The sequence below is a fragment of the Zalophus californianus genome, chromosome 6, assembly GCF_009762305.2.
Source record: "Zalophus californianus isolate mZalCal1 chromosome 6, mZalCal1.pri.v2, whole genome shotgun sequence".
NCBI classification, from domain to species: Eukaryota; Metazoa; Chordata; class Mammalia; order Carnivora; family Otariidae; genus Zalophus; species Zalophus californianus.
The window spans coordinates 21821663-21845542 of NC_045600.1; the positions used below are offsets into that span (position 1 = coordinate 21821663).

At 36.7% G+C, this 23880-nt stretch overlaps 1 protein-coding gene across 11 annotated transcripts in view; it reads left to right on the plus strand.

The window, feature by feature from the left end:
• Window positions 1-23880, plus strand: part of CEP128 (centrosomal protein 128) — a 393596-nt gene that overhangs the window by 296371 nt on the left and 73345 nt on the right. For all 11 annotated transcript variants that reach the window (XR_003516054.2, XR_003516053.2, XM_027572708.2 and 8 more), the window contains one exon: window positions 22189-22238. Coding sequence is in view for 9 of the 11 variants with exons in the window: in XM_027572708.2 (XP_027428509.2) it covers window positions 22189-22238 (50 nt within the window). In the remaining 2 variants the exon portion in view is untranslated. The remainder of the gene's footprint in view (window positions 1-22188; window positions 22239-23880) is intronic.

The following is a 23880-nucleotide window of genomic DNA, read 5'->3' on the forward strand; positions in this document are numbered from 1 at the left end:
CTTACTTTGGATTTAATTTGTCTTTTTTTCTCTAGATTTCTAAGGTGGAAAGTTAGATTATTGATTTTTTGATCCTTCTTCTTTCCTAATACATTCATTCAGTACTGTATATTTCCCAGTAAGCAATGCTTTCATAGCATCCCAGAAATTTTGATAAGTGCTGTTTTTATTTTCATCCAGTTCAAAATATTTCTTAATTTCTTTTGATATTTCTCCTTTGACCCATGTGTTATTTAGAAGTGTGTTATTTTACAACTACATATTAGGGATTTTCAAGTTATCGTTCTGTTATTGATTTCTAGTTTAATTGCATTGTGGTCTGAGAGCAGACACTGTGTGTTCTATTCTTTTAAACTTGATAAGGTATCTTTTATGGCCTAGAATGTGGTCCATCTTGGTGAATGTTATATGTTAGCTTGAGAAGATTATGTATTCAGCTGTTGTTAGATGAAGTAGTCTATACATGTCAGTTATATCCAGTTCATTGATGGTGTTGAGTTCAACTATCCTTACTGATTTTCTGCCTGCTGGATCTGTCCACCTTTGATAGAGGGTTTTTGAAGTTGCCAGCTATTATGGTGAATGTATCATCTGTCTTTGTAGTTCTATCAGTTTTTGCCTCATGTAGTCTGATGCTCTGCTGTTAGGTACATACATGTTAATGGTTATTATATCTTCTATAATGATTATTATACCTTCTTGGAAAATTGATCCCTTCATCATTATATAATGCCATTCTTTATTCCTAATATCTTTCCTTCCTTTGAAGTCTCCTCCATCTGAAATTAATATAGCTATTCCTGAGTCTTTTGATTACTGTTAGCATGGTTTATTTTTGTCCATCCATTTACTTGGAATCTATATATGTCTTTACATTTAAAGTAGATTCTTTGTAAATAACATATAGTTGGGTCACAGTGTTTTTTTTGATGTACTCTAAAAATCTCTGCATGCTTTTAGACTATTGACATTCAAAATGATTTGATATAATCGAATTAATACCTACCATATTTGTTACTGTTTTCTGTTTGTTGCTCCTGTTCTTTGTTCCTAGTTTTTCTTCCACTTGTTTTCTGCCTTATGTGGTTTTTAGTATTTTATATGATTCTATTTTCTCTCTTTCTTAGTATATTAGCTATACTTCTTTTTTTCTTTTTTGTAGTGTTTGCCCTAGAGTTTGTAATATATATTTACAACTAATACGAGTCCACTTTCAAATAATACTATGCCACTTCACTGGCATCTCACTTATAATCAAAAAATAATCCTAATTTTCCTCCTTCCCATCCTTTATATCATTATTATTTATTTCGCTTATGTGTAAGTATACATAAGCAAAGATATATGTACATGCATATACATACACACATAAGATACATACATAAGCATATGTAATTTAATACATTGTTGCTATTATCATTTTGAAAAAACTGTTATCTGTTAGGCTATTTAAGAATAAAAAAATAAAAGTTTTTATTTTACTGTCACTTGTACCTTCTTGAGTCCTTTTTCTTTATATAGATCATCAAACTTTTCACTGTAATCTTTTTTTCAGCTGCTTTACTTTTTTTTTTTTTTTTTACAACATATAAACTTAAAAAAAAAAATACTTGTGTCTTCCTTTGGTCCAAAAAATATGAGTCCAGGTGTTTCCTACTTATTGCATTCTTTCCAAAGGGACTGATTTCTCCAAAGGATGGAGTGCTGTGCTATTTTTGCCTGGTATTTACATTGAGGTTAACTCTGTTGGTTAGAGTGTACTGGTAATGACACCAATGACATGGGTTTTATTTCCATGTGGTTCAGTTAACTTTGGTTTTCCACTGCCACAGACTGCTTCCATAATTATGTCTAAAATGTGTTCTTGGCCCGAGGGAGACCTGATGAAGCGAAGTGCAAATCCATCACCATGTGGGAAAATGGACACCCAAATGCTCACCCAGCTGATGGAGGGAGGGCGGTGATTGAGGGGTACTATCATAGGGGAATCTCTAAGTTTACATCTTAAGTTTGTATTATTTCTGTTGTAAGTTTCAAGATATGTGATTTAATGTTTCGGTTTTAAAAGTCAGTTACAGGCAAGGAAGTTCAGTTTGTAGGCAAATCTTGAAATATTAACCAAGGTTACATTTTGAAAAAAAAAATGAGTCATGCCTGGCCCTTCCCAATTACATAATATTTAGTTATCCAAATGCTTTACAAAGTTTAAAATATCTCAGCTGTATATTTGAAATTACATATAACAAATATTTGATTATGTAGTTTATTGAAAATGAAGACTCTAATGTCGAAATTTGTGATCTTAGTCTGTGCAGTATCATAGTACGTCTCCAATATTCTCAGGTCATGGTTCAGCAAGCTCTCAAATCTCAAAGACCAGAATACTTTAGTTTTTAATACAAATTTATAATATGTCTCCATTAGTCAGTATTCATTAAGTGTTGACTGGGTTCCAGGTACTATGTTGAATGAATGCAAGGAGACACTTTGCGGTCCCCAAAGAGCCCCTCATGCAATGAGGGAGGTGAAGCAGATAAATAAGGAGACCGTTATTATTTTAAAAAAAATAGTGTGAAAGTAGTGTGTGAAATCAAAGCACAGGGTAGTGATTATGAGAGCAATTATGAAGGGTATCTGACCCCAAATGGACAAGTAAGAGTTAGCCAGGTTAAACGGGGTAGATAGGACATTCTACATGGAAAAAACAAACTTGGACTTCAAAGTTGAGGGGCGCATACTACATTTTAGATCTTCAAGGAGTTCAGTATGACTAGAATTTAGAATATGAAAAGGGATGGTGAAAAATAAGAATGGAAAATTAAACAGAGTTCAGTTCATAAAGGGGATATGGATGATAGTCTGAAAGCATAGGGAACTGATTGATTATGGTATTTTAAGCAATGTTAGTTTGGTGTTGGAGGAAAATGAAGATGTGAAATGAGATGTAATTTGTGTTGTATAAAGTTCAATTTGCATTAGTAGGAAGGCTAGAATTAGAGTCATTAATTCAACCAGTATTTGCTGAGTACCCTGTTTGTGCCTGGCACTGCTCTAGACTGCACTAGGATACTTAGTGACCTGAACAAACAAAATCTGTGTTTTTACAGCACTTATATTCTGGTGGAGGGTGGAGGGAAAAAGACAATAAACAGTTAAGAGAGATACAGATAATATTCAGCATGTCAGAAAGGACTAAGAAGAAACCAAAGCAGGGTGAGTTGGAAGGGACATGGGTGTATTGTTTTAGATCTTTTTATTTTTTTTATTTAAGATTTTTTATTTATGTGACAGAGAGAGACAGCGAAAGAGGGAACATAGGCAGGGGGCGTGGGAGAGGGAGAAGCAAGCTTCCCTCTGAGCAGGGAGCCCGACACGGGCCTCAATCCCAGGACCCTGGGATCATGACCTGAGCCAAAGGCAGACTTTTAATGATTGAGCCACCCAGGCGTCCCTTAGATCTTTTTAGATCAGGGAAGTTCTTTCCTATATGAACAGAGACCCGAATGGAAAGTTTGTTCTAGGCTGAGGAATCAGTCTTGGCGAAGACCCTGAGGCAGAATAAATGGCATATACCAGGGCAGAGAAGCACGCAGGACTGGAGCTGAGACTGTAGGGAGGAGAGCTGTAATAGAGCAGGGAGAGTGCCAGTGGACATATTGAAGGAATGGTTGCATATGTGAGGACAGGACTTAAAAAATGAGATCTACTTGGGGAGAAGGGGGCAATGCTCTAGGAATAGCAGTCCTTCCTATGTAATGTCCTTTGCTCTCATCTCCCTGTCTCCTTCCTCATCCTCTTCCTCCAGTTTTGCACAGTTTTGCTTACCCTGTAACTGGTCATATTTATTATGCAGTTTCAGTCTTTTCTTAGTATATAGTTATTTTCTTTATAGCACCTGTTTATTTTGAAAATGAACTACATGTGTTCGTATTTAAGTATAGCCTTTGATATTAATAAGTATGTATATCAGTATCAAAGCAGGGTAAGGTATAGGGAGTAATGATAGCAAAGACAAATGTAAGTACTATTTTAGATCTTTTTAGATCAGGGGAGTCCTCTCTGATAAGATGGCATTTGAACAGAGATCATACCAACACGTGTACGTGTGTGTGTGTGTGTGTGTGTGTGTGTGTGTGTATTACATGTGTATACATAACATCGTGTTCAAGAGCCAGGTTCTTCTGGTCTCTACGTATATTCACATATGAAAGTGCTGGGAAAAGAGGTCATTGTGTGAGAATAGAACCCTTGAGTCTGTTACAAACTTGTAGACTTGCCTAAACCGTATGGATGGGACTGCAAGTATAGTACATCTGTTTCTGAAACAAAGATAACAGTTTCTACTTTAGGGAATCTAAACAATGAACATTTTTCTTTCCTTTCCCTGTCTTATAAGCCTAAACTCCCTCTAGCCTGTCAGTTATGATTATATGTACAGTTCCCAGCTAATGCAAATAAGAGAAGCTGCTGATGGAAATAGGAATTTTTAAAGAGACTTCCAGAAGTATGGTGGCAACATGAAATTGATTCAGTCAGTTTGCTGGTGGATTTCACAGGGCCAGGATTCTTTGAATATATCTACAAGTCACCACCGACTAATTTGGGATCCACATCTTTTGCATTTTCTGGTCCTGTTTTTCAGTCAAAATGCTGTAGATCTAGAAGCAAAAAAAGACAAAATGCCTCTGTCACTGTTTCATGATCAACCCTAATGGGAAAAGAAAAGTTAATTAAAATCTATGAAAATGAATCAAGTAACCTTTAAAGAAAGGCAGTACAATGTGGCCAATGTTGATATGACAATTTGTTAATGGACTAGGCAGTTGTAATCTATTTTAAAAATAACTTGAAGCTTTTTTTTTATGTTTAACAAAAGTTACTAATTAAAGGAAGCAATGACCTGTATGTGAGATTATCCATGAAAACTATTTGCCATCTGAACATAACACCAAAAGAAAACACTCATTTAAGACTTTTTTTCATGGTATACTTTTACATTACGGACGGTTTTGGTTCAGTCTTTATTTTTTATATTACCAGTTGAGTATTTTTAATCCCTATTTAAATGAGACACACATTTTAAATTCTCATTAATAGTAAAGGACTAAAACCACTAAAACCGCAATCCTACCTATTCATGAACTGGGTTTGGGGTGCTCAAGTGCCCTGTAGAAGGTCTGTCTAATGCCTGTCAAATGCGTTTGAAGACACTCTTGGTCTTTTTGTTTTTTGTTTTTGTTTTTTTTACCTTGACATTGACAAGGAAAGAAACTGATCTGGCAAATGAAAATATTTGTGTTATATAATCTTCATTTGTGTAAAAATCCACTTTGTGCTCTTTTTCTACTTCCAGTTAAAACAGTTGATTTAATTTGTTTATTGGAATTTAAAAAGGACTCTGAATAAGAAGATATAAAAGAATTATTGTAATTGTGAAGATTTAAAGAACAAAACAGGAAGATTTGTAATTATCTAAAATGTATTTACCCTGGGTGTAAAAGAAAACAGATAGATATTAGAGGTGAATGAGAATGAATTTGTCACATGTTTATATCTATAAACAGTCCTAACAATATGAATAATTACTTAAACTAAGTAAAGAATCTGTTTGGATTTCTAAAAAGTTTTGGGGAGATGATTGTCATCCATATTAATTCTGAATAATTATTACTCACACAGATTGAGCCACTCAACTAAGAGACAACAACTAGTATGTAGAGACCATGTAGCAATTTACCAACGTACAGTGCTTAAAGTTTCAGTGCTGGAGGGATCTTTGCAATAACCTAGGTTACTCCCTTTATCTTGTTGATGTAATCACTGTGGCCAAGAAAAATTAAGTCGTCATTCTTACAACTCTATTAACTAATAGCAGAGGAAGAACTAGAACCCGGATCTCCTGATTGTCATTCTGGTATTTTCCACCATGGTGACTAAACCATACCTTCTTTGAATGGGCTTGGTAGAAACTTGGCCATGAACTTGAACATTGCCAATTGGCTTATCATGGGTTTTGCCATTATTATCTTAATTGTCAAGTTATCCCAATTATAGATATGACTAGATTCTTCTCACTTTTGCCAGAGGATAACTATTTTGGGGATAGGAAATCCCAATTGTTTCAGGATTATTAGAAAGGGATAAAATATAGAAGAATAATATAAAATGTAATGAAGTAAATTGTAGTTATAACTTCAGAATAATTATTTTGTAATGCTGATAGTACTTCCCATTTTGTGTCATCTGGTTTGTCATCTGATGTTCCTATCTTGAGGGACATATATCAAGTCTGTGATGTTTCTATATCAGTCCAAGATAGTGAGCCCTTGACCTCTCCAGCTTTCCATATATCATGGTATATAGATGTGAAGACCAGAGTACAGCAAAGTAGGAGTAAATATTTTTTCTCTCTCCCCCACTTACTCTATGAATGTTTGTAAGAAATTCAGCTTTTATTGTTTTCTTAAAAATCCATTTACTCAGTAAATGTTTCTTTAGCTTATACAATATTCTGAGCTAAAACTCCTGAACATGGTACTTACCAAAGAGTTTGAATTTGGTAACAGATCCAAATGTATAGTAATTTACTATAATAGAATAAATAATAAAAGAAATTACTCTGGGAACATAAAAGCCAAAGCATTATTTCCAGGAATATGAGTGGTGTTTGGTCATGGGATGGCTTGTGAAAGTCAACTATGGATATTTGTTAAGCTGGGTTAGATATTTTCTAATTAGTGAAGTTCAGGAAGGACATTATAGATAATGTAAGGAGATATTAAAGTGATGACGAAAGATAATGGTCTTGGAAGTAAACTGTGGAGGGATCCTTTATAAATATTCTACTAAGGAGTTTGGATTTTATCTCAGCATGGGAAATACTAGACCTCTATATTTTACTAACCTCCCCTACCCGTATATCCATGGAAGACATCAAAACTGAATTTAAGACCTTCTTTCCACTGAGCTCAGACATACCCTAGAATACTTGACCATATACACTGTAGGAAGTCATGACCAATCAATCACTTATGGCAGTACAGATGGAATCCAACACTGTAGGTAGTTCAAAGCCCCAGAACATCTTTGAACTAAGAGTGACATGAGCATATCTGTTTTAGATTCATTGCTTGGGGCAGTCTAGGGGAAAGATTGAGTGATGAGACACTGGGGATAGAGAACATAGCCAAGACACTATTGTAGTATTTCAGATGAGAACTTTAGAAGACATTTTTGAAGTGGAATTTATGGAACTTGAAGGTATCACTGCTTTTCTCAAAGTTTTAGTAACAACATTTCCCCCCATAGCATCCATTTGGGATTTAGTAAAAAACTGCATTGCATATTTCACAGAATTCTGCTGTATAGATTCCCATAAATTTAGATCAACAAAGGACTTAATTTCTAGTTTACAAGATATGAGGAGGAGGGAATAATATTGTAGGGTCTCTGTCTTCAGAACAGAATACAGTATCCAAGAAAATACTGATGGTTTTTATCCTATCAGTGTGTGGTTTTACCTAATTATTTTCTCTCTTGCAAAAGTAGAGCTCTCTAATCATCAACACAATTTATATTCATAATTAATAATTATTGTAAAACAGGTGTGATGAAATGATACTATTAATTGAAAAGGTTATGTACATTATTTCGTATAATTATTCAACAGTTATATAATGTTGGCATTTTTGTATCATTTTAGAGTGAAGGAAAGAGGAGTTGATGGATAAGATTATATACCCAAATGACTCTGACACCAAAGCTCATGTTCTGTATTCCTCAGCATGTCCAAGGTTTTATTTTTATTTTTTATTTCTTTTATTTTAGTAGTAGTTCATTGTCAAGCTATATACTTTGCTTTAGAAATATAGGTAATCATAGTGGTCTAGAAAAGAGAAGATTTGTAGAATAGGGCAGTTGCAATGAGGATAGACAGGAAAGGGCAGATGTTGAGGTACTGACCTCAAAAAGTAATTAATTAATTATCTTTAATATTCATTATCTGTTATTTTGTCTAAAGCCATTATGATTTTTTATTTAAATTCCAGTTAGTTAACATACAGTGTAATAGTAGTTTCAGGTGGACAATATTGTGATTCAGCACTTCCGTACATCACCTGCTGCTCATCACAAGTGTACTCCTTAATCCCCATCACCTATTTCACCCATCCCCCCCACCCACCTCCCTTCTGGGAACCATCAGTTTGTTCTCTAGATTTAAGAGACTGTTTCTTGGTTTGCTTCCCTCTCTCTTTTTTTTCCCCCCTTTGCTTGTTTGTTTTGTTTCTTAAATTCCACATAGGAGCAAAATCATATGGTATTTGTCTTTCTATGACTGACTTATTTTGCTTAGTGTAGTACTCTCTAGTTCCATCCATGTCATTGCAAAGGGCAAAATTTCATTCTTTTCTATGGCTGAGTAATATTCCATTGTGTGTGTGTGTGTGTGTGTGTATTAGATCTTTATCCATTCATCTATCAGTGGACACTTGGGCTGCTTCCATAATTTGGCTATTATAAATAATCTGCAGTAAACATAGGGGTACATACTATCTTTTTGAATTAGTGTTTTCATATTCATTGGGTAAATAACAATAATAGAATTACTGCATCATGTGGTAGTTCTATTTTTAATTTTTTGAGGGACCTCCATACTACTTCCCACCATGGCTGCATCAGTTTGTATTCCCACCAGCAGTGCACAGGGGTTCCTTTTTCTCCACATCCTCACCAGCCCTTGTTGTTTCTTGTGTTTTTTGATTTTAGTCATTCTGACAGGTGTAAGATATCTCATTGTGGTTTTGATTTGAATTTCCCTGTTGATCAGTCATGTTGAGCATCTTTTCATGTGTCTATTGGCCATCTGGATGTCTTCTTTGGAAAAATGTCTATTCATGTCTTTTGCCCATTTTTTAATTTGGTTATTTGTTTCTGGATGTTGAATTTTATAAGTTCTTTATATATTTTGGATACTAACCCTTTATCAGATACATCATTTGCAAATAAATGTCTTCTCCCATTCTCTAGGTTGTTTTTTAGTTTTGTTGATTGTTTCCTATGCTGTGCAGAAGCTTTTTATTTTGATGAAGCCCCAACAGTTTATTTTTGCTTTGTTTCCCTTGCCTTCTGACACATATCTAGAAAGAAGTTGCTACAGCCGATGTTAAAGAAATTACTGCCTGTGCTCTCTTTTAGGATTTTTATAGTGTCAGGTCTCACAGCTAGGTCTTTGATCCATTTTGAATTTATTTTTGTGTATGGTATAAGAAAGTGGCCCAGTTTCATTCATTTGCATGTTGCTGTCCAGTATTCCCAACATCATTTGTTAAAAAGACTGCCTTTTTCCCATTAGGTATTCTTACCTGTTTTGTCAAAGATTAATTGACCATGTAATTGTGAGTTCATTTCTGGGTTTTCTGTTCTGCCCCATTGATCTATGTGTCTATTTTTTTTTTAAGATTTTATTTATTTATTTGACAGAGAGAGAATGAGAGATAGAGAGCACGAGAGAGAAGAGGGTCAGAGGGAGAAGCAGACTCCCTGCTGAGCAGGGAGCCCGATGTGGGACTCGATCCCGGGGCTCCAGGATCATGACCTGAGCTGAAGGCAGTCGCTTAACCAACTGAGCCACCCAGGCGCCCCTATGTGTCTATTTTTGTGCCAGTACCATACTGTTTTGATTACTGCAGCTTTGTAATATAACTTGAAGTCTGGAATTGTTATACCTCCAGCTTTGCTTTTCTTTGTCAAAGTTGCTTTGGCTATTTGGAGTCTTTGTGGTTCCATACAAATTTTAGAATTGTTTGTTCTAGCTCTGTGAAAAATGCTATTGGTATTTTGATAGGGATTGCATTAAATGTATAGATTGTTTTGGGTAATATAGACATTTTAACAGTATTTGTTCTTCTAGTCCTTGAACATGGAATGTTTTTCCATGTCTTTGTGTCATACCATTTCTTTCCTCAGTGTTTTATAGTTTTCAGAGTACAAGTCTTTCACTTCTTTGGGTAAGTTTATTCCTAGGTATCTTATTGTTTGGGGGGCAATTGTAAATGGGGTTAATTCCTTAATTTCTCTTTCTGCTACTTCATTATTGGTGTATAGAAATGCAACAGATTTCTGTATGTTGATTTTTTATCCTGCAACTTTACTGAATTTGCTTATAAGTTTTAGCAGTTTTATGGTGAACTCTTTGGAGTTTTCTATACAGAGTATTATGTCATCTGCAAAGAGTGAAAGTTTTACTTCCTTGCTGATTTGGATGCCTCTTATTTCTTTCTGTTGTCTGATTGCTATGGCTAGGACTTCTGATACTATGTTAAGTAACAGCAGTTTCATTGAAATTTTTATTTTGAGGATAATTTTCTATTCACATGAAGTTGTGAGACTGTCAAGAGATCTTATAATATATAAAGATCCCCTTACCCATTTTCTCCCAGTAGAAATATCTTGCAAAACTGTTGTATAATAGCACAACCAGGATATTGACATTGATACAGTCAAGATAACAACATTTTCATCCACATGAAGATCCCTCATGTTGCCTCTTATAGCCACACTGACTTCCCTTTCACCCTCACTCCATCCTTAACTCCTGGCAACCACTAATTTGTTCTTCATTTTCTGTAATTGGGTTCTCTGTCTGTTCCATTAATCTGTCTGTATATATCTCCACAAAGATCACACAGTCTTGATTACTGTAGCTGTATAATAAACCTAGAAATTGAATAGACTGATTCCTCCCAGTTTACTCTTCTTTTTAAAAACTCTTTTAGCTACTACAGTTACATTTTATTTCCATAGAGAATTTCTGATGGTTTACCTTTTATTTCTTTGTTTTATTGCATTAAGACGTTTTCCCAAACCCTGATGAATAAGAATTGTGAGAAAGAGCATTCTTGCCTTATTTCTGATATTAAAGGGAAAACATTCCATCTTTCATCTTTCTTTAACATTAAGTATAATATTAGTTGTAGGGTTTTTTGTAGGTGCTCTTTATCAGGTTGAGAAAATACCCTTAAATTTTTTTTTTCCGAGTTTTTAAAAAGTCTTGACTGTGTTATGAATTTTGTCAGGTAGATTTTTATCCATTGTTTGATATGATCATGTGATTTTTCTTCGTTACTCTGTTAAGATGATGGATTATATGGACTGATCTTTGAACGTTGAGCCAATCTTGCATCTTTAAAATAAACCCAACTTAGTCATGAAATAGAATTCTTTTTATATGTTGTTAAATTCTATTTGCTAATATTTGTTATGGATTTCTGCATCTGTATTTAGGAGGGAGCTGCCATTTTTTTCTTTATCTTTTTTTTAACTATATTTTTGGTAGTGAGGCAATACTAGCTTGATAAAATGAATTGGGAAGTATTCCCCTTTTTTCTGTTTTCTGAAGAGATTGTGTAAAATTGGTGCTAATTCTTTTTTAAACGTTTGGTAGAATTCACCAGTGAAACCTTCTGGCCTGGATTATTTCTCTTCTGGGAGTTTTACACTTACAAATCCAATTTTGTTAATACTTACAGGCTATTCAAATTATATATTTTATATTGGGTAAGTTATGCTTTTTAAAGAAGTGGTTCATTTCATCCATGTTCTCACATTTATATATGAAGAGTTGCTCATAGTCTTCCCTTATTATCCTTTTGATATCTGCAGGATATGTAGTGATATCCCCTCTTTCCTTCCTGATACTGGTAATTTCCCTCAATCCTTTCTTTCTGTCTCAATATCTCTTTCTCTTTTTGGTCAATCTTGCTAAAGGTTTGTCAGTTTTCTTCAACTATGTAAAGAACCAGCTCTTTGCTTCGTTAATTTTTTTCTATTGTTTCTCTGTTTTTAATTTCATTGGTTTCTGTTATTTCTTATTTCCTTCCTTCTGCTGCTTGGGATTTATTATGTTCTTTCTCTAGGTGCTTGAGGTATTGAGTATTCATTTAAGACCTTTTTGCTAATGCATGCATTTAGTGCTATAGATTTACCTCTCAACACTGCTTTGGCTATGTCCCACAATTGTTTTATGCAGTTCATGATTTTTTTTTTATCTCCCTTGGGACATTCTCTTTATCTCATAGACTATTTAATATTGTTTAGTTTCCAATGTTTAGAGATTTTTCCTGTTATATTTATGCTTAAATATATCTTTTATAGGTGCTTCTATATATCCTTGATGATTTTCTGTCTAGTTGTACAATCACTTGTTGAGAGAGGGATGTTGAATTCTCTAATTTTGAATTTTTCTATTTTCTCTTTCAGTTATATCAGTTTTTCATCAATTTTTTTTGCAGATTTGTTATTTAGTACATACATATATAAATTGTTATATCTTCTTCATAGATTAGCTCTTGTTATCATTATATAACGTCCTATTCTGTTTCCATTAATTTTCTTTGCTCTGGAATCTACTTTGTCTCATATTGATATATCATTCCTGATTTTTTTTCATTAATGTTTGCATGGTGTAATCTTTTTCATTTTTTACTCTCATCCTGCCAAATCAGTATATTTGAAGTGAGTTTCTTATAGACAGCCTATCATGCATGGATCATGTCATAGATTAATGGCAGAGAGGTCATTAATCAAATCTGGCAATTTCTATCTTTTAATGGGTGTATTTAGACCATTTTCATATAAGGTAATTATTGATATGTTAGGAATTTAAGTCTGCTATTTTTGCTTGTTTTCTGTGTTTTTTTATTTCTCTGCTTCCCGCCCCCACCCTCCACCCTTACTGTTGATTATTTGAACAGGGGTTTTTTTAGAATCCCATTTTATCAATTGTGTTTTTGAGTGCATCTCTTTGTGTAGCTCTTTTAGTGTTGCTCTAAGCATTACATTGTACATACACAGCCATCACAGTCTACTGGTATTGTCATTTTACCAGTTTCAAGTGTAGCAAATTTCTTTCACCCTGGCTGGCTTAGTCGGTATAGCATACAATTCTTGATCTCTGGGTCGGGAGTTAAAGCCCCACGTTGGACATGCAGCCTACTTAAAAAAAATAAATAAATTGAAATATATATATAACATATATATATACACTATATATATATATATATATATATATATATATATAAAATAAATATTTCGTCTAAATGCATTTAGAACCATGTCAGATAGTGTTCAATTTTTGTTTCAACATCAAACATAATTTTATTTATTTTTTATTTTTTTTAAAAGATTTTATTTATTTATTTGACAGAGAGATACACAGCGAGAGAGGGAACACAAGCAGGGAGATTGGGAGAGGAGAAGCAGGCTTCCCGTGGAGCAGGGAACCTGATGCGGGGCTTGATCCCAAGGCCCTGGGATCATGACCTGAGCCAAAGGCAGACGCTTAATGACTAAGCCACCCAGGTGCCCCTCAACATCAAACATAATTTTAAAAATCAATAGAAGAAGGAAATTTTATTGGATTTATCTATTTATTTATTTTTATTTTTATTCTTTTTTATTTTATTTTATCACCATACATTACATCATTAGTTTTTGATGTAGTGTTCCATGATTCATTTTTTGCATATAACACCCAGTGCTCCATTCAGTATGTGCCCTCTTTAATACCCATCACCAGGCTAACCCATCTTCCCACACCCCTACTATTGGGACTTCATCAAGATAAAAAGCTTTTGCACAGCAAAGGAAACAGTCAACAAAACCAAAAGACAACCAACAGAATGGGAGAAGATATTTGCGAATGACATATCAGATAAAGGGCTAGTATCCAAAATCTATAAAGAACTTATCAAACTCAACACCCAAAGAACAAATAATCCAATCAAGAAATGGGCAGAAGACATGAACAGACATTTCTGCAAAGAAGACATCCAAAGGGCCAGCAGACACATGTACTATTTATTACTGTGTTCTTTCTTCCTCATCTTCTAAGATTCCTTTTTTTTTAATCATTTCTTCTCTTTTTCAGATAACTTCCATAGCCACTGTTTTAGTGTAGGTCTGCTGACAACAAATTAATTTTTCTTCCTGAGAATGCCTCAATTTCACCTTCGTTCTTGAAGGATATTTTCAATGCTTTGCAGGATTCTGAGTTGTCGGTTCTTTTCTTCCAGCATTTAAAAAAATGTGTTATGATCTGTATGGTTTCTAATGAGAAATTCACTAGCATTCTGATTGTTTTCCCCCTATAACTAAAGTATTGTTTCTCTCTCACTGCTTTCAAGATTTGTTCTTCATATTTGTTTTTCAGAACTTTGTCTGTGATGTTTAGAGTAGATTTAGGGTAGACCCAGGAGTCTGAAATGCCCAGCTGAGTAGTAGGTGCATCAAGAAATCGCACAAACTTTTGTAGCTTCCACAAACAGGAGATGATCGAAGAACAAGTCATAAACCTAGGATTTCTATGAGCCCCAAAATACGTGCTCACTTGCACCTTATGAGTCTAGAGCCAAAACGGGTCTAAGATAAACTGCCTTCCAACCTGAGGAATTTAAATAAAAGCGAAACTTCTATTTCATGAACACTATTTAGAGGTAGTATATGCAGAAAGAAGCATGATTTTATGGCTAGATACGAGCATATGAAACTTATTCTTGGAGTGGTGTTTACAATAGATTATAAACTTCTCTTCCTCATTTTGCTAATTGTGACATGTAGTCCCATTGGCCAAGACAGCCCTCAGACCAATTTAGAACATTGACTTATTTACTAAAGAATATATTCTTTCTCTGTTGTGTTGCTAATAAAAATGATAAAAGTCTTAATGGGTGGCTGAGTCAGAACATTTTTTTCTACATCTTGGTGTTTTTCCAAGCCAGAGCCAAGAATGAGATGGAATGGGATAGATTATTGTGTTGTTTTCTGTAGGGTAGTACTTTTGCGGAGAAGAGGCTTTAAGTCTCTAAAGTTGTCAAGATGGAAAGTTTCACCAAAAGTGAATTGACATCAAATAAAACATGAGTACCTGTATTTGGATGTTTTACCACATACCCAAGACAGACAGTGGATTATAAACCTTTCATTTATTGGACTATTTGGGCTCCATCTGTAGACCAGTATGTTGTTTCAGCGTCTGAGACAAACCACAGAGGATAGCCATACTTTTTTAATGTTGTTCTTCATTTTAATCTGTGTGTTTTCTGTGGTCAGTCCTGATGAGAAAACTCTTAACTCATATCCAGATATGTACCAGTGGGTGGCAGTAGATATGGCAGAGTTCTAAATAAAGTAGGTACCAATCACAGATGAAGTCTAAAAGCTGTATGCTGGAGGGCTTTTTTTGCTTGTTTTAAAATGCAATTGATTATTTTTCACACATTTTCCTGACTTTAGCAGGCATACTGAAGGGTAATTTTTAAAATAATAACAACAGCTAACGTATATATGATTCTTACTATGTACCAGACATGATTTTAAGTGTTTTACATATATTAATTTAAAAATAACACATTTGATTATTTTCAGGGTATTTTGGCTAAGGTACAGTTCTATTATTCGTTTATCCTATTTACCTATAGTAGTGTAACAGAAGAGAACAAACATTTGCTGATAAATATTATATTAAGCAGAGGAATTATTCAGCTGTCAGCCATTGATTTAAACAGATTTTTTGTTGTTGTTTTATCTTGTGAGATATTCTGTACATTTTGTGATGAGCACACCTTGCCAAAAACAACTGCCTTTTCAAATGTTCTAAGTATTTGCTTTTCGTCAAAGCCGCATCTCTTGATGTCCTCTCCCAGGATTGAGGAATTTCATTTTGGACAACAGTTAACTATAGGTTTTCTCCCAGATCGTTGTTATGCAGTTTGCTTTAGCAAAGTTTCCTTTCAGTTTGGGGAGGCATTGGACAATGTATAAGCATTTATGATAGAGTTTGGAATAATATGTCATTTCAGTACATCTTGAAAAGCAAAGGAGGATAGTCAATTTTTTGTGAGAAAAAGTACTGAACCCTGATTCAGTTTAGGAGCCCTGGGCTCAGATTCATGCACTTCTGTTCACTAGCTGTGTGACATTGACAGAGGCTTTTGCCCTTTGGGAACTCAGTCCTCGTCTATAAAATGTGAGGAGGTTGGATTAGATCAGTGGTTTCCAATTAGCATAATTTGGAGTTTTATAGCTCCACCGTGGCACCACAGGGGTTGATCCCAGGATAGGAATGAAGTCCCAGCAGGCTGGCCCCCAGGTCCTCTCTTCTGCTTTCACCTAAGAAGCTTCCTTTTAGCTCTTTAAATTACTATATTTATTTATATACTGTATACACTTGAAAGTGTGTATGATTTCATTCGTAAGACAAAATTCTACTTGTTTTAAAAAATAAAAGATTGAAAACCCTGGGATTAGGTTATTTCAGTGATCCCTTCTGACCCTAAAACATCAATGATTCCAATAACTGGGGAGCCAAAGAAGAAAAAGAGAAATTGGCCGTGGTCTTTAGCATGTAGCTAGTGTCTCACATATCTAGTATACACCTATGGGAGGCTAGGTCCATCATTTATGACCTCTGAAGGGTTGTAAGGTACTCTTTTATATGATTAATTTTATTATACCACAACTGCCACCCACAAAGAAGAATGACACAAGTTTACTTTTTAAAAAGCTTACATTCTTTTGAGAATTTATACTCTCTGTTGTTTTAGGTAAATATCAGGACATAGAGGAATTCCGAACAGGAGCACTGATTACTAAGTGAGGTATAGGAGCCAGAAGCTAATCTCTGCAGTCATTAATTCACCACATTCTGCTGTCGATGCTCCTCTGTCCAGTGCTGCCGTTATAAATGTTGCTGGGTCTGAAACCCTTGTTTCTATAACTTTCTGTCCATGACCAGCTGGGTGGAGTTATAATATGGATGAGATATTTTATAGTAAAGGTTAAGGAGAAAAGTCTACTCATTTCTAAACTTGATCTCCAACCTTTTTGTGAAGGGTCAAGTTGCTAGATAGATGTGTTGCTCATGTACAGCTGGACATGATTCTCCTTTTAAAAGCAAATAAACAAACAACCTATCTGCTCCCTTGGCTACCAGGAACCAGAATCAACATAAAAAAGTGTCAAAGCTCCTTAAACAGCCAGACCACTAGTTGCAAAAACTATGAAGGAAGTAGTATAAGACCGTCTTAGCCAAAAACATGGTCATGATATATTACTCTGAATGTGCCAGAGAAATGCAAAGTGGAACAAAACAAAACAACACAACCGGATTCTCCAATTCTCATCCATGATGGCCTGCTTTTTTAAATGGGACTTTTTCCCCCTCTAATGACTATATGTCATAATGAGTTAGTATCAACTCATTTAAAAGAGCTGGAGCCAATCCAAGGAAAATACACAGGACTGCTGCCCTTTTCACTAAGAAAAAAAAAATCTTTCATTAACTAATGTTGATGGAAGCACATTTAGCCTCAGCAATTTGCATGGCAGTTGAATTGCTGTTTGTATTGAACAGCAAACCAGAGAATAATAAAGCAAAACAGGAACATGCCAGTGGTGAGCAAGGGAGCAGGGCAGCCCTTCCACTTTTTCCGTGCTGATCGTTCATTCTAAAGCCGGTAAAACCGGACAATAGGATTGCTCATTAGAACGAGGTGCGCTAATCACACTCTGTTGTCACAGCATCTGTCACTTCGGCTGTCCAGAAGTCTCACCTGTATTCTCTCCTCTTGTGGTTGCAGCAGAGTAGTTGCTTCTCAGCCATATTTTATCAGCACAGGTTAATAACCCTGTTCATCATCCCAAATGTGTGTGCTTGAACAAGTGACCTAACAAGTGAGCAATTGCACAGAGCAGTGATGTAGAGGAGGAGACAGTTTTGGGGATCCAAGTTAAGCAGCAAAGGTAGAGAGGTAGTAGTTAGGGAGGATATGGTTATGAAGACATCGGAGCCCTGATCGTTGACATCAGGGAATTTCTAAAGGAAATCAGAGGGATACAAACATGTGCATTTTTAAAAATAACAGTATTAAGGAAGGTACAATTAAGTACCAGTGGTACAAATGAGAGCATGATGTGATATATACACGGCAGGAAGATTGCCCCAGGATTGCAAGGAGAGCAGGGCTGTAGCTGTGGCTTTAGACTAACTAAATAATCTCAAGCAGATCATTTGCCTTCTGGGAGCCTCATGTCTTTGTTTATTGTCAAATGAAGTGCTCACTGTAAAATAGAACGTTCTTGCCAATTCTGAGTTCTCCAAGTTTCCGAATAAAGATAAGAAAGGTCAGTACAGCCACACAACCAGAGACTTTTACAACTGACAGCAATCCAACTAAACCTAATTTAAGTACAAGCAAGAAGGAAAGGAAGGGAGGGGAGGAAGAGAAAGATGGAAGGAAATACGAAAGGAAGGAAGAGGGGGAGAGAAAGAGAGATGGAGGGAGGGAGAGAGGAGAGTTAGAAGTTCAAGAGTTACGTGGGCTTCAGGCAAGGGTGGATCTTGTCCTCAGCCTACTCTTTCTCTGTCTCTTGGCTCCGCTTTCTTCTTTACGAGCTTTGCTCTTGTACAGGTTCCTTCGGCATAGTAGAAAACACAGCCTAGAAAGCACCAGGCTAATATCAGCTTGTGGCTTCAGAAGGAGAGAAATTCTACCAATTTTTGCCTGTTGTGGACAGGGTTTGGTCCCTGTGTTGTTAGTGGGCCAGTCTGGAGCTACTTGGGGCTTGAGCTAAAGCCTAGCTGGAGGGGGGCAGCTCCTGTCTGCCGGGCATGCTGTTAGCAATTTAGGTGGCAAGCATTGGCACCTCGCTGGTTCTGACAGGTGTCCGTGTGTGTCCAAGTTGGGGGCTGGGGGAAGGGAAATGGTGCCCACCAGCTCTTTTATTCTTAGAGAGGTCGCCCAGTGACCCCTGCCCCTTCAGCTCACACTCTGTGATTAGTAAACAAATCTCTTTCCCGTGTGTCCCAGGCATTTTTCAGACTGTTGCTTCTGTGCTGTATCTCTGCAAGGCTCTTTGTCGTGCTGTCCCTTTAAGGGTGGAGACTCAGTTCCCCTCACCCTCCTGGCTCTCCCAGAGCCCAGCATGATTATTTTTAAAGTTCCAGGTGTTAAGTGCCACTGATTATGAGAACTCCTGACATTGTGCGCTAGGTTTTCAAAGTCAAATGTCACAGGATTCCTCTTCCCTGTGAGCGTTCCCCGTGCCTGGGGTGCACACTGTGAGGCTCAAGCTGTCCCTCCCTCCTGAGGACAGGTGAGGGTCTCTTTAGCTCCCAACAGCATCTCTGCCCTTTTTATCCTTTTCCACGTGGCCTCTTCTCTACATTTAGCTGTGAAATGTCTGTTCTGCCAGTCTTCTGGGTTATTTACACTGATGTGGGCACTATCTAGTTGTAGCCATGGGATGAGGTGAGCTTAGGGTTCTACTCCACCATCTTTCCCAAAAGTCTAGAGGTTCTGTATTTTAAATGCCAACTGTAGGAATCTCTTTGTAGTTTTTGTTGTTGTTGTTGTTTGTTGTTGTTGTTCAGCTGTCCAAAATCAAGCATTCCAATTGGTATTAGCTTTGTTGGAAAAGCAGCATAACCTCTATTATGTATTTGGAGAAAATTGAGAACATAATTTTTAAATTGCAATAATTCTATGAAGTTCTGAGGGTGACTGAATATCTTTACATTTATAATTTTATTAAATCTGTGAGTTGAGTTTGATTATACAAGAGATCCAATACCCATTATTTATCTGCTATGTTTTAGCTAAGGTGTTTGGTGTTTGCTGTACCAAGTGGAGTTTGGAGGAACAAGATCAGTTTTCTTTGGTGGTTGATGGACCCTACTATCCATTACCCCAGGTCCAGTGTACCATTAAACAGTGTAATTCACTACAAGGGGCCTAGCTCAGAGAACCTTCTAATATCCAGAAGTAGTGAATCAAAATGGCCAGGTTCACACAGGGACACAATAGTGATCTTTTATCTTGTGAATATTCAAGAGAGTTGTGTTGAAGACACAACTTACTGAAACTGTTGTTTTTAGCCTGTCTGATACCCAGTCCTCCTTCTTTTATCAGTTCCCTGATCTTTCATTTAGAAGCTATCCTTTCTGTTCTTCATCTACTCCCTTTGGGATTATCAGTGGAAGTGCTCCATCCTTTCCCCTAGCGAAGCAGTAGGCAAGAGATCTAAGGCCCATTAACTTTTTTGTTTGTGGAATTTCATCTGGAGTAGAGTCACACAAAGACTAGAGGCACCCAGGGTAAAATGCCCATTAGTTCATGCTCCTTACATCCCTACTGTCCCAGACCAGTTGTTACTCTCTGTAGAGTCTGGATCTTCTTTTCCCTTGCATCTGTTAGTTACTCTTATATCTTTCTAATAAATTCTGAATGCTTCTTGTACAGTTAACAAATGGCTGCTGTAAGTTTGCAAGTGCTGGGTACCAAACCATCCCTCAATTTCATGTCTATAGATCATGATTCTGTGAGTTGGGGTTGCCCCTGGGCTCACTGGGCAGGTTGATCTCTATCGAGCTCCCCTTCTGAGTCATCCATAGTCCTTCTCAGGCTAGTGGACAGCTATGCTTCTGGGCATTTGCTAGCTGCCAGTTAAGGCAAGCAGCAGGGTCTTGCAGGTGGGAAAAGTCCTGGGCCCTTGTCATCCAGCAGGTTGTCCTGGGCTTGTTCTATGGTGGTGAGAGAGTTCCAAGTGGAAAAATGAAAATGTGCAAGGCCTCGAACTCTCAGGGCAGATGGGCACAGATTCTGCTCTATTCTATTTAGCCAATCAAGTCAGGAGGCCTGCCCAGATGTGAGGTGTAGAAAGTAGATGCGTATGACCTCCTCGTGGTAGCAGCTGCAGTGTCCCAATGCACATGAGTAAGCATTCAGGATGAGGAATTTTTGAAGGCACTTAAACAATCTGCCACCCCCTAAGTTGGTTGGTTTCTGTATAGCTAGAGAACCTGCTATGCCAACCAAAGACCCCTTTAAAAATGCCGCCTAATGCCTTGGCTTTCTCCTCACTTTATTGACCTAACTCTGATCAGGGAAGGTTTGGGAGCCAAAGTCAGCACCTCTCTGGGATGCAGAGCAAAAATCACCTGTTCTCCTGAATCCCAGTACATTGTGTCTTGAGGGGATTGTTTGCAGCTCCTCTGTAGCTGAATTAGCCATGCAGTCTCCCCATCAGTTATACCAGCTGCCAGGTCTCCTGAAGTTTCAGTGTACTGCCTGCTCATTTGTGACAGCACTGTGACTTGGCTACTCACTATAGTATTGTTTCCTGCTGTATGTAGTACAGCACTTGCTAAAAACATTTGCATTTGCCTTTCTGAGATACATATTGAATTTCTGTAAGTTATATTTTCCTTTTATGCAGCATGGCCTCTTGGTAAGCTATATCAATCACAGAGCAAGGCAAATGCTCATTTTAATGTGCACTGCTGTAGGTGTTTCTTGCCTGTTTTCATCCAACTTCTGACTCAGCCCAGCCCTCTTTCAGTTTGGGAGATCTAATAAGATCATAGCACAGGGTGGTATAGCTGCAGGCAGAAAATTCTGCTTGCCAAATATATTTTCCTTTATAGCGAGTTTGTAAATTAATGTAGAGCACTGAGATACCATGGCTATATGCAGGCATTTAGACAGAACTCTCTTCAGTTGACTGTCTTCCCTTCCAGCCACTCATTTCTCTGAGATAATGCCAAGCGCTTGGTCAGATGTAGCTTCAGTGCTTCCCGCCTTCTCAGAGTGAAATGATAATTAATATGACTTTACAGTTAAGGTGGTGTTCTACTTCCATTAATAACACCCATTATTCCAGGATGTTTTAATTTGGTTATAAAAATTGACTCTGGAGGTGGAACGTGGCTTGGGAGCTTATTTTAAGAGCAAATGGTTTGTTTCTAATTTTTCATTAAAAAGAAAAATAAGCTTTTTTTTTTTAAAGAAAATTTTGTGTTACTTAAGAGTTATATAAACAGTGGGCCAAATTCCTGAAATATTGATATGATTTTGGATTTGTAAATTAGTTGGCTTTCTTCTGTGGTACCTCCACCAGAGTCCAGACCTCCCAGGTCTTCTCAGCTAGCTCAGGATTAGCAGAGTCCAGAGCTCTGCCCCATCTCTTCAGTTAGGATCAGAGGGCATTTCTTTTACATTCCTTTTCGCACTTAAACATCAAATTCTCTTTCCAGGCATCAGTTTTCACAAGCTCCTGACTGAATTGGGCTTGACCCTAAGAGGCAACTCATTTTCACATTATCTTGATGGGCATTTTCCTTTCTTCTTACAGATCTCCTGGAGGAGACCCACAGAAAAGATGAAGAAATGGAATCTCTGCAGGTAAAGTAAATTCTCCAATAGGGCAGGTATCCTTGGGATAAGAACATTTGTTTTTACTCTGTTAGCCTTTATTGTTGCCACATTCAGACCACTGACAAATGGAGTGAAAAACATGTCAATTTTAAAGCCCCAAGTTAGAATTTGCTTCCTTTTGGAAGTGTGTGAGAATATTTATAATCTCCTAAAGTGGGAACCAAGTTAGCCCCTGTGCTACTCGTGAAAGGAGCCTTTATACCTTGGTATAGCTTAATAGGAACCACAGCATTAAGAAATGAAAGCAACATCTTTGCAAAGTCATTTCCCCAAAAAACAGGGCTGATGAATGAGGATGAATTCATGGAACCTACATTTCGAGTGAAAGTCAAGAGTATTCTGACTCCATGAATGTCATCTACCAATAACCAACCAAGAATATTAACACCTATATGGAGCTTAAGACTTTACCTTGTATGCCTCTTAATTCACTATGGATTTATACATAGTTCTTGGACTGGAAAATTGTGTTTGAAAGATTACTCTAGAATTTTAATTGACAGTTCCATGGTATGAGCAATTGATGTTTACTTGGCATCTGACAGAGGTGGTTCTCTCTACCTTTTACATTGGGCTAACTTGCAGATGGGTAGCTCAAGTATCTATCTTTATTAGCGGAAACATAATCAGTTATACTCACATGACAGAACCAATTCACTTAACGTCATGCTGGGGATTAAGAACAGTAAATACTTTGGACATTTAGAGTTCTTCCTGGGCCTGGAAGCTGCAAGGCACGACTGAAGAGTGATATAATGAGCTGGCTTGAATGCTTTAGAGGTAAAGATGTTTGCTTCTGGCGAAAGAAGAATGGGTCAAGTGAAGCCCAAAGAACAGGGGAAATGTTCTATAATTGGGGGTTCTTCTGTTTAATGGTGTATTTGTTAAAAGAAAATTATTTTATTGATCTAAAAATGAAGAAGAAGAAGATAGTTCTTTTTTGAAGAAGAAGAAGAAGAAGAAGATAGTTCTATATCCCTAATAAAAGTGGCATGTGTTGGCCACAGTTCTGTACAGATTAAATTTTTTTTAACATCTTGAGCTATAGTCAGGTTAAAAAGAAACAGCCCTGGTTGGTCCTGTCTGGGGCTAGGAAAAATCTCAAGTGTATACTCACCCTGTCTGAGAAATTAATATCAGAGTCATGAAAAGCAAAGCTTCCATGTATACTAAATGTATATATTGAAAAGGTAATGAAGTCTTTTTGAGGCACTTTGGTTATGCATTGTATTTGCCAGAATAACACATATAAACAAATTCATTGAGTAGAGAGTACATATATGGCCTTTTGAAATGACAGCACAAACTTTTTGAGTTTACTTCTCTCACAATACAAATGGTGGAATCAGTAATCCTGTTAAATTTAATAGCCTCTGTTGCTTCTCAAATATTTATTACGAACTGGCAGCATTTCCTACCAAAATATCCAGCAAGTGCAATAGAATGCACCAGCCAACTAACTATGGGCATTTATAGATGTAGAGTATCGAGTATGATGTCCAACAGCAGGAAAGTTCAATGCTGGAACTTTGTAGTGACAATTAGTACCTCATAGTAACAGTCTATTAAGAACAAAGAAACTAACACCTCTGAGAGTGCACAAGAGTGC